Source organism: Alligator sinensis, unplaced genomic scaffold (genome assembly GCF_000455745.1).
Source record: "Alligator sinensis unplaced genomic scaffold, ASM45574v1 scaffold1181_1, whole genome shotgun sequence".
Lineage (NCBI taxonomy): Eukaryota > Metazoa > Chordata > Crocodylia > Alligatoridae > Alligator > Alligator sinensis.
The window spans coordinates 253,649-264,674 of NW_005842945.1; the positions used below are offsets into that span (position 1 = coordinate 253,649).

General features: G+C 49.9%; 1 protein-coding gene across 1 annotated transcript in view; it reads left to right on the top strand.

Moving 5' to 3' along the window:
• AARS (alanyl-tRNA synthetase) overlaps nt 1–11,026 on the top strand; it is a 35,479-nt gene that overhangs the window by 17,354 nt on the left and 7,099 nt on the right. Inside the window, 2 exon segments of the mRNA XM_006036295.3 lie at nt 1,991–2,175; nt 10,171–10,279. Coding sequence (XP_006036357.1) covers nt 1,991–2,175; nt 10,171–10,279 — 294 coding nt within the window.

Genomic DNA, 11,026 nt, shown 5'->3' on the forward strand with positions numbered 1-11,026 from the left:
GCCTGCCGCCACCCTGTGCTCCGTGGCAGCGCCGCAGGCCAGATAAAATGGCTTGGCGGGCCGCATGTTGGACAAGCCTGAGCTAAACTGTAGTGTAGACAAAGGACCTGTGTGCTAGTATAATTTTACCCAAGCGCACAGTGACTTGCACAGTAGCTACATCTACACGTGCATGGATGTTTGGTTCCCCAAGGACAACTAGTAGTGGCGCACCTTGTGCCACTGCTTCTTGTCCCTGGGGAACACCTCTGCCACACATACTCTGACACACAGCAGGTTACCCTGAGTTGAGTAGGGGAGGTTGGGGCCAGCACTGGGCTAGCCTCAGCCGTCTTTCCTGAGGGAGTCCTGGGGCTGCAGCAGTGGTGATCCTGCAGCACAGCCTGATCAGCAGCTGGAGCATGGCTCTAGCCAGCCCGTCTTCAGTTTTGAGTGGCTCATGCTGCCCTCATATGTGCCGCTCCACTTCCCGCCCCTTGCAGGTTTTTTGACCCCTGGGGTCAAAAAAAAAAAAAAAAAAGTTCCTGCTCCCTTACAGCATGGAGAACAACTGAATGTGTGGTATGTGGCACCACAGGCGTGTCTGCAGCACTACATACATCATGGCCACGCTAGTATGACTCGATTGTACATCCTTTCCACATTTACACCTGCATAAAGGCAGATAACAGTTGTAAGTGCACTGTGTCACTCTTTATCTCATATCTCAGAATACTGCTGGCCACTTACCTACAGTGGTTCCAAACAGACACGCATGGAAAAATAAAGAACAGTTACTTACCCTCAGTGTCTCTCTGATATATTGTCTATGTGGGTCCTGCCACCCATCCCCTCCCTCCTCCTGCATTTGAAGTCTTCAGCTAGCAGGGGGACTGAGGTGGAGTAGAAACCATTCTGACCTTGAGGCTTTTGCAAGACCTCAGACCTTGAGGCTGGGGTGGCATGGGTCCTAACATGGGCAACTGGTGCCTTCCAAATCTGGGGGGCACCACGGGCACCAGACTGCCGAAAGGAGGGGAGGTCCCCCAGCGGCCGATCGGAGAGCCAGCAGCAAAACCGGAAGTGCATTTCCACTGGCACTTCCAGTTTCACGGCTGGTGCTTCCAGGGGGTGCACAGCTAATCTCAGGGGGTGCACATGCACCCCCTGCACATTGCAAATGGGTCCTAAGGTACATGATTGACAGCACAAAGGTTGCAAGTTTGAGACCACAGCGGAAGTGCTCATGGTGCAGCCCTGTCAGATTTCAGTGATCTGCAAATTCTGCTAAATACCTTGTCATAAGGTCCCAAAAAAAGGAAGGAAGGCTTTTGCATGGAAGCACAAAATTAGGTGCATGCGTGGCATAGGCAAGTGCTGGCTTTCCAAAAAACAAATCTAGTCCTCTGTGCATGAAGTGCATGTGCACTTTCCGTGGAATCCACACATACTATATCACAAAGAATCACAACTGTCATAACCCCTCTTTTTTTAGGGTTTTGGTGTACATTGAGATCTTCCTACTAAGATGTAGTCTCATTTCAGCTGGTAAATACTAATTTTAAGCAAAGATTATGAGCTTTGTGAATAAGTGGTGTCTCCCAGTATAAAAACAGGCTGTTTCTTTAAGATAAGTGCTTGCTTTTTAACGTGTTCAAAACGTGCCTTTGATAGGGATGGTCAGTAAACTCTTGGCTGATTAGTCATTGCTCTCCAGGCTAGAAAGAATACAGCTGATAAATCGTGGTGTCTGCCATTCACTAAGTTGATTGCAGAAATGACTTAGGCTGTGAATCAGATTCTGAGGAAATCAGCAGAAGGTTGACTGGGAAAGGAAGAGCAAGAGTTACAGCTACTCACAGAAGACAATGTTTATCCATTGCTTGTTGCAAATTTATTGGAAAAATTCTGATAATCTGGCCATAGCTGGTAATTTTTGGCCACATAAAAATATGTACTTTCATCTGTCCTGGCAATACCCATCTCTCCTCTGGTCTCTTGTTCTTTTCAGACTGTGTATGCCAAAGATTGTCCCCTGGCAGCAGCTAAAGCTATTCAGGGTCTTCGGGCTGTGTTTGATGAGACGTACCCTGATCCTGTCCGTGTTGTCTCAATTGGAATTCCTGTGGATGACTTGCTGGCAGACCCCTCTGGTCCTGCAGGCTCTGTCACTTCTGTCGAGTTCTGCGGAGGGACGTGAGTATCTTGACTGAGGGATAGGGCTGGAATGCAATCCAGAGAGAGCTATTGCACCAAAGCCTGAGAGAGATGAGCTAGGGGTGTAAATATTGTTTAAAAATAGTTATTTGTTTAACCTCCTCTAATTACACCAGTTAAGCAATATAACTGATAACACAGCAGCTCAGACACAGCTGCTACTGGGAGCCACTCTCCCTAAGGGGAGGGGTGAGGAGGCAGTAGCAACTCCAGTCAGACAACAGGACCCATGTCAAGCCAGGAGCTGGAAGAGAGGGAGCATCTGTGAAGAGCATCTAATTGCTTAATTCAGGGGTTGCCAACCTGGGGTATGCATACCTCTAAGGGTACTTAGAAATGTCGTAGGGGGTACGTGTGGGCAGGCAGGTGGATGGGGACAAGCATGCCCTGAGGCTTCTTACCTGGGGAAGGGGAAGGGGGAGAAGCATGCTGGATGCCACTGGCCCCACACAGTACATCGCAGCACCTCCCTGTCCCACACCTCAGCTCACTCTGTGCCCACTCCTAGGAGCAGGGCCAGTGGCAGTGGTGCCCCTTTGCGGCCTACACGTGCACCCTCCAGCCAGCTGGACGGGGGATAGGGCTCACATGCGGCAGCTGCCAGCATCACCACCCTGCACTGCTGCCACTGCCATGCCCTGCACCACTTTCTCACGGCCGGTCACATGTGCAATTCCGCAGACTGGTGACAGGTGGCATGCAGTTGGCCCGGCACAAGGCTCATCACCAGCCCGCGGAGCTGCGTGTGCAACCGGCCATGAGAAAGTGGCATGAGGCATGGCAATGGTGGCAGTGTAATGTGGTGATTGGCAGCCCACTGCGTGTGCCAGACGTGACCTACCCCATGCTAAACAATAAAGCGGTAAGCTAATCTGTTATCACTGGGTTTATTGCTTAACAATTAATCATTTAACTTTTTCCCCATCCCCGATTTGAACTGTGTGTGTACATGAAGTCCCTGTAATAGGGCAGAGGGTGGTGGTAACACTGCATTCCTATAGTGTCTTCCAAGTCAGAGAAGTAGGGCTACAAGGGATGTCCAGAGGCCATATAGTCCACCCCACTGCCTGAAGCAGGATCATTCCTACCGAAACCATCCCATACAAACCATAATCTAAACTCTGCATAAGGCTGCCATCAACGCTGACACAACACAGACCTAACACTGTAACCTGCCACAGGTAAAGCAGGGAAACCACAGCAGCCAATGTCTTTCTTCTATAAAATGTTGTCAATACATTCTCAAGCAGTCCCAGGTAAAAAGCTATGCCCCACACTACAGGGGAAGGCTAAAACCCCCCCAGTCCTTATCTAACAAGTGCACTGGACCCCAGGGATGGCTGTGATGCCCCCCCTAGTGGCCACACAGCTCCTGTTAGACTTGCATTCTAAGGTACCCTCCCCCTTTGCCCACCCCTGCCATGCCTTTGTTGGAATTATTAGAATGTGAAAAAGGAGGCTGCCCAAGGGTCCTAGAGCAAACCTTAATCCATTTGACCACCAGCAGTTCCCTCTTGGATTCTGCTGGTCCCAGTTCTGTACTTGCACTAGGTGGGCCCTCTTGACCCATCTGTGCCTCCAGGGCACCTTTGCCTTATGGACTATGCATGGCTCCAACCCCCTCTGTAGCCACACCTATGCTTCACAGATATTGCTGTTCAGTCATTCTCACTTGTTGGGGCTTTGGCCTTCATAGCCTCTGCCCCTTCCCTTTTGCTGGGCCCTCGAGCCCAAGTCCACTGTGCCGGACCTGGCTTCCTGGGTTCCAACCTTTGTCTCGCCTACTTTAGCACTGGGACCCCCAACCCCGTGTCTCTGCCATGCTTGGGCACTGCAGGAACCTCCTCCACCCAGTCTGCCAGTGTAAAGTATTAACAAAGGAATAAACCCTCTGGCTATACCACAAACTCCAGACCAGGTCTGAGCATAAACATCAGCTCCCTGGCTGTACCACAAAACTCCCCCCTACCCTGAGCTGTATTCCCCCTATAGCAGCAGCATCCTACTTGCATTTCCCAAGGGTATCCCAGGTGTCAGCTGGGAACTCCTCTGCAGCCTTCCTCCTCATAAGCTCTTTTCTCTGTAGCCTGCATGGCCAGACTGCCTGCCCTGGCTCAGGCCCTGGCCTTATAGGCTCACTAAGCCCTGCCCCCTTTTGGTCAGGCGATTTCCACAGCCAACCACAGGAATTCTCATTCTGGGCTTGATGAGCAGCCTGCCTTTCTCCTGCAGCTAACCCCTGCTTAGGTGCCTGGGGCTCTTTCTGCTACAGTTCCTCCCATCAAGTAACAGGAGTCCTAGGCTCCCTATTACACTATCTAGTCTGACCCTGGGGTAAAGTTCCTTCCTGACCCCAAATATGGTGATCAGTCTGACCCTGAGCAGAGGGCGAAGACTCCCTAGTCCAGAGCTTCCATTCATCAGGAGCACTGGCACACCCTAAAGTCCCCAGCCTTGACTGTAGCCAGCACCCGATGCCTCTGGGAAGGCACCCTGCCACATATTGCCCCCTCTCCCCTTTTTCTGCTTTCAGGAAATCCCAGAAGCATGGGAAATACCTATGGTAGAATATAGGCATAGCTATGCCTAGATCATCCCCAACCAGTGACTGTCCAACCTCTTCTCAAACACCTCCAGCGATGGAGAGTCCACAACTTCCCTGGGCTGTCTATTCCACTGCTTCACTATTCTAACAATGAAGAAGTTTTTCCAGCTATCCAGTCCAAACTTACTTTGCAACTTCCAGCCATTGGTCTGCGTCTTCCTCTCTGCAACAAGAGAGAAAAGGTGATTTCCTTCTTTATGGCAGCCCTTTAAGTATTTCAAGACTGATATCATGTCCCCAAGCTGACCATGTCCCCTAGCTCCTTCAGCTCTTGTGGCTTACTCTTTATCATCTTTGTTGCCCACCTCTGGACCCTCTCTTACTTCTCCACATCCTTTTAAAATGTGGAGGCTAGAACCACACACTACTCCAGATGAAGTGTAACCAGTGCTGAGTAGAAAGGCACTGTCACCTTCTGTGTCTTGCACTAAATGCCCATCACCTTCACATCCTCCACCAGTTCTTCCCTGTTGGTCAGAACAAGATTCCAAGATAAATGATCCCCTAGTTGTATCCTCTACTTTCTGGAAGAGAAAGTTTTCCTTCACACAAGTTAGGAATCGGCTTGACATTTTGGGTGCTGACAGATGTGGGGGAAAAAGTGCTTTACTAGAAGTAGCAGCATGTTACCAAGACCCAGCTGTGCAGCATCTGTATAGATTGGATGCTTCAGCTGGGCTCTTTGGTGCTTTTAGCTAAATCTGATTCAATCAGCTGTTGGATAAAAGTGTCAAAAAATCCTCCTAAAGTGCCAGATCTATACAGATGCAGGGAAAGCCAGGTGCAACTAACACACTGCCTCTGCTGGGTAACTGCTGGGCTCAGTGCCGATGTTCCCTCTAAGCTGCACGTGTGCACAGCCATGCACAATAAAAAATCATGCCACGCAATAACTTTTAATGTCGCACACACACTGTCGTTCCGACGGGAGGGGGGCAGTAGGGTGCCATGGCCCTTCAGTGCCTGCCTGGGTGAGATGCCCAGTGCCATAGCAAGGGGGCGCCGATGCTCCTCCCACTGATGACTTTGCGTCCGGCCACTTGCCACCCGTCCCAACCCAGCCACAGGCTGCTGCAGGAGCGGGGAGGGGCGGGCACACTGAGCTACCCACACATTCCCAGCCAGGGTTGCACACGGATCACTAAACCTTAGAGGGAACATTGCTTAGCACAGGACTGTACCGAATTTTTAAGTAAAGTGCTGTTTTGGCGTGGGGTTCCATGTCTGCAAGCAGCCTTTATGTCTGGCTGCATTGTTATTCTGGCAGATGTTTAGAAAATTGAAGTCTCCCATCAATACCATTCCATAGTTTTTGGACAGAGTTGTCACCTGCTTGAAGAGTGCCTCATCCACCTCCTTTTCCTCATTTAGGTGGCCTCTAATAAATCTTCGCCACTATATTAGTGCCACATCTTTCACTTTTCATCTTCACCCAAATGCATTCTGCTTGGCTGCTTTCTTCCTTCTCATGAACCAGGGGACAAGCATATGTGTTTCTGACATACAAGGCAATATCACCACCTTTTCTGCCAACCCTGTCCTTCTGAAACAGAGTGTAACCCTCTGTGATGACATTGCAGCCATAAGAGCTGTCCCACCAGGTCTTGGTGATGCTGATCAACTTGTAGTTCTTCTCACAGGCTGCAGCTTCCAGCTAACTTATTTATTCCCAATAGTTCTTATGTTTGTATACATGCATCAGATCTGTTTTGCATTTTGACCTCCTTCCTCATTTCCCTTTTGTGTCACTTGCTGCAGTTCTGTAGCTTTCTGGCTCTTTCCTAGAGTTGAATTGCTTCAAGTCCTTTCCCATCTGGAATTTGTATTTTGTAGCTGGAGAGTTTTGATTACCGTGCCCTGTGGAACCTAGTTTAAAGCCCTCCTTACTAGGTTGGCCAGATGACTCCCAAAGATGTTTTTCCCTGTTTTTGTCAGATGGAGCCCATATCTTGATAGCAGTCCTCTTCCCAAGAACATCTGTCCATTGTCAAAGAAGCCGAAGTCTTCATTTTGACACCACCATATCAGCCACGTGTTTACTTCCAGGATACGATGGTCTCTGCCTGGACCCTTCCATGGGAAGAATTGATGAGAACACTTGTGATCCAAGCTTCTTAGTCTTCCTGCCAAGAACCTCATCAATGCCTCTGATCTGCTCAGTGTCGTTCCTGTCAGTATCATTAGTGCCTACATGGACAAGCAGGAAGGGGGTAGTGGTCCAAAGGATGGATGAGTTTTGGCTGTCTCTCTGTGACATCCTGTATTAGGGTTCCAGGTAGGCAGCACACCTCCCAGGCCCCTAAATCTGAATGACGAATAGGTGACTGTCCCCCACAGAGGGGAGTCACGCACTGCCACCACTCTTTTCTTCCTTGGTGCAGTGGTCCTGGAGCCCCTGTTCCTAGTGCCTTGCACTTCTTGCTCTCTAGACTCCTGCCTCCTCTGCCTCATGCCTGCAGATGTCCTTTCCTCTGCCTCTTCTTTGGCAGTTCCACCACAGAGCACCTGAAAGTGTTGCTGACTTCAAGCCACTCCTCTTCAGTCCTGGGGGCCCTCCTTCGAGTAGTTACATGCTGCCACTTATCCTCATTGCCCTTTGGTTACTCCAGTACCAGCCTCTCATAACTACTGGCCAAGTAATCTCCCTCATTCCAGATGCAATGCAGCATGGATACCCATGCTTCCAATCTGTAAATCTTTTCCTCCAGGCCAGACACCAGCTTACACTTGGTTCAGATGAAGTGCTCCTGCCCCTCTGGGAGGAATACAAACGTAGCAAACCGCACGCAGGTTACAACAGCTAACCCAGACTCCATTTTTTCCTCCTTTGCTCCCTGGAGAAAACCTGTGCTGTAAGGGGGAAAAAGTAGGGGGGAGGGGAAGGGGATAAGACACACCACATGAACCCATACACCAAGCACTTGCACCAGGGCCATTGCCCACACTCCCACGCATATGCAGTCTTCTGCTCCCTGGCTCCCTCTCAGCAAATTCCCTGAGCAAACTCCCTCTCTGGTTGCTGCCCTCTGTTCCTTGCTCCCACAGTTTGCTAGGGGCTGTCTTTTTATAAGGCTGCCTATCCTAGCTTCATCCATCAGTTACCTAAACTAGCCTCACCCAAAGTAAGCCCTGTCACTCAGTCAATCCAGTAGGAGAAAGAAAAGACCAAAAAAAGAAGAGAGCGAGAGAGAGCCCAGCAATCGCACACCCCAGGGGGGACCCCAAATACACACATCAGGCACTAGACAAGCAATCGAGCAGTAATCTACCACCTCAGGTCACTAGCACAGAGGCCACTTATCCCAGAGCCACTGCTCTCTGCTTACTGCTCAACTTACTGAGAATCCCCAGATTCTGAATTGCCATTTACAGATAAGGAAACTGAGGAAATGAAGGTTTAAGCTTGCTCCTGTATATAGGTGGGGGCTACTGACAAAACGAGGAATGGAACCCATGACTCCTAATTCACCCTCTCCATTCTCTTACGTTCCCTTGTGGGCAGTTTGATTTTTCTGTCTCTGCCTCATCCCTGTCATATCTCCTTGGAGAAGTCACCATGTTGCACTGAATTCTGTTGGGATAAGAAAGTTAGAGCAGTTGAACATTACCACACAGGCTAAACATTCCCTCATTCAGGCTGAGCTGTATTAATTATTGGTGAGGCTTTTCTAATAAAGATCCTTTGAAACCTGTGGTTATGAACATTGCCCACCTGCTTGCTGGGGGTACCCAAATGGTGTCTCTGGCTGAAGTCATTGTGTAGAGGGCACAGTTGGCTGGTGCACAGGTTCATAGATGCTAGGGTCAGAAGGGACCTCAATGGGTCATGGAGTCTGCCCCCCTACCTGTGGCAGGAAAAAGTGCTGGGGTTATGTGACCCCAGCCAGGGGTTTGTCCAGTCTCTTCTTGAAGACCCCCAAGGTAGGGGAGAGCACCACCTCCCTTGGGAGCCCATTCCAGATTCTGGCAACCCTGACCATGAGAAAGTTCTTTCTGATGTCCAACCTAAATCTACTCTCTCTCAGTTTGTGGCTGTTGTTCCTGGTTATTCCAAGGGGTGCCCTGGTAAACAGAGCATCTCCTATTCCTTGCTTCCCCCCTGGTGAATTTGTATAGTACCATAAGATCCCCCCCTCAGCCTTCTCTTGCGGAGCCTGAAAACGTTCATGTCTCTTAGCCTTTCCTCATAGGGCCTTCTCTGCAGGCCTCTAACCATATGAGTGACCCTCCTCTGGACCCTCTCTAGGTTGTCCACATCCTTCTTGAATTGTTGTGCCCAGACTTGGATGTGGTACTCCAGCTGCCGCCTGACCAGTGCCACATGGAGGGGAAGCATCACCTCCCTGGACCTATTCATGATGCACCTGCCAATGCATAACAAAGTTGGGTTAGCTCTGCTAATTACCTCATCACATTGATTCATTCATCCTGGAGTAGACAATGACCCAGATCTCTTTTTGCCACTGTGCTGCTGAAAACGTAATCCCCCAGCCTATAGATGTGCTGGTGATTCCCTCTCCCGAAGTGCAGCACCTTGCACTTGTCCTTGTTGAACTGCATCCTGTTGTTCTCTGCCCTCATCTCTAACCAGTCCAGGTCCACCTGGATTTGGTTTCTTCCCATCAGTGTGTTTACTTAGCCCCATAGTTTTGTGTCCTCTGCGAATTTGGACAGAGTGCTTTCCACGCCCTCATCCAGTTCACTGATGAAGATAATGAACAGCACCAGCTCAAGGACCAAGCCTTGCGGGACCCCACTGCCCACATCTTTCCAGGTTGATACCAACTCATCCATCACCGCTCTCTGGGTAGGACCCTTAAGCCAATTTGCCACCCACACGACTGTGTAATCGTCTATGGCGCAGCAGTTCAGTTTGTTTATGCGAATAGGATGGGATACCGTGTCAAAGGCCTTCTTAAAGTCCAAGTAGATGACATCTACCTCGACTAATGCATCTAAGCATTTAGTGACCTGGTCATAGAAAGAGACAAGGTTAGGCAGGATCTACCTGCTGTGAACCCGTGCTGGTTTCCCTTCAGCATTGTATTACCTGCTGGACTCCTAAAAATGTGATCCTTGCATGCAGTTTCCATTCTCCCAATGATTGTTTTTCATATTGGCTTACAAAATTGTGATTTCCCAGCACAGGTTGCTTTGATCTTCCCACCCACATTCCTTCTGGACCTGATGGTGGGGGAAAAAGGAACTTACCTCCTGTCAGTAACTCCTAACTACTTGCTAGGAAGTAAGACATTACCTGTCTGATCTCTTTACTCATACTCTTGTAGGGTTCTGCCTTTGTGGGGATACATGAGAGGATGGAATTTTTAGCCGTGTCTCACTGGGGTCTATGTCTCTATTCTTTTCAGACACCTGCAGAACTCCAGCCATGCTGGCCCTTTTGTGATTGTGTCTGAGGAAGCAATTGCTAAAGGTATCCGGAGAATAGTTGCAGTCACTGGAGCTGAAGCACAGAAGGTAAGTGAAGAGAGAAGGGGACCTGTAATGAAATCTGTCAGGTGGTTAATTTCCCAGAGCACATGTGTAGTGGAAGGGGAGTGACCCCAAGCACTGTCTGTCAGTAAGCAAGAGATTCTTAATATGAATTTGAGCCAGATTCTGACTGGAATCAATCCGTATTATGCCTTTAACTCTAGTGGTGTTATGTCAGTGAATTGTTGGCACTACTATCTGCAGCATTATTTTCAGCTTCTCACTTCAACAGCAGACCTGCAGGTCAGACCAGTAGAGCAAGTGATAGCATTATATGTTGCTGCCAAGCAAGGAATCTTGCTCACTAAGAAGTGGACCTGAGGTCCCTGACTGTGCCTCCATCAGTAAGGCATAGCTAGAGCCATACTGTAGACCAGGGGTGGGCAAAATATGACCCACAGCAGGGTTTTGTCCGGCCCATGGTAAGTCCCTCAGTCCCACCTGGCCCAGGCACCATCCAGCTGTGGCCCCCTGTGCATGCAGCGGGGCTGAGGTGGCTCCACAGCTGAACTGCCTTTTTAGGCAGTCCAGGGGGCAGCAGCTCCTTTTGCGGCTGTCACCGCCACTAGCCTCAGCTCCACAGTGCCAGTGGGGACCCACACTGCACAGCCCCGATGCGGCATGCCCCACTCCTGCTCCAGACTCACTTGCCCAGGCTGAGCACTGGCAGCGTAGGACAGAAACTGTTGCTTGGTGCGGGGGAAGAAACAGCCCCTCCCCCTCACCACTGCT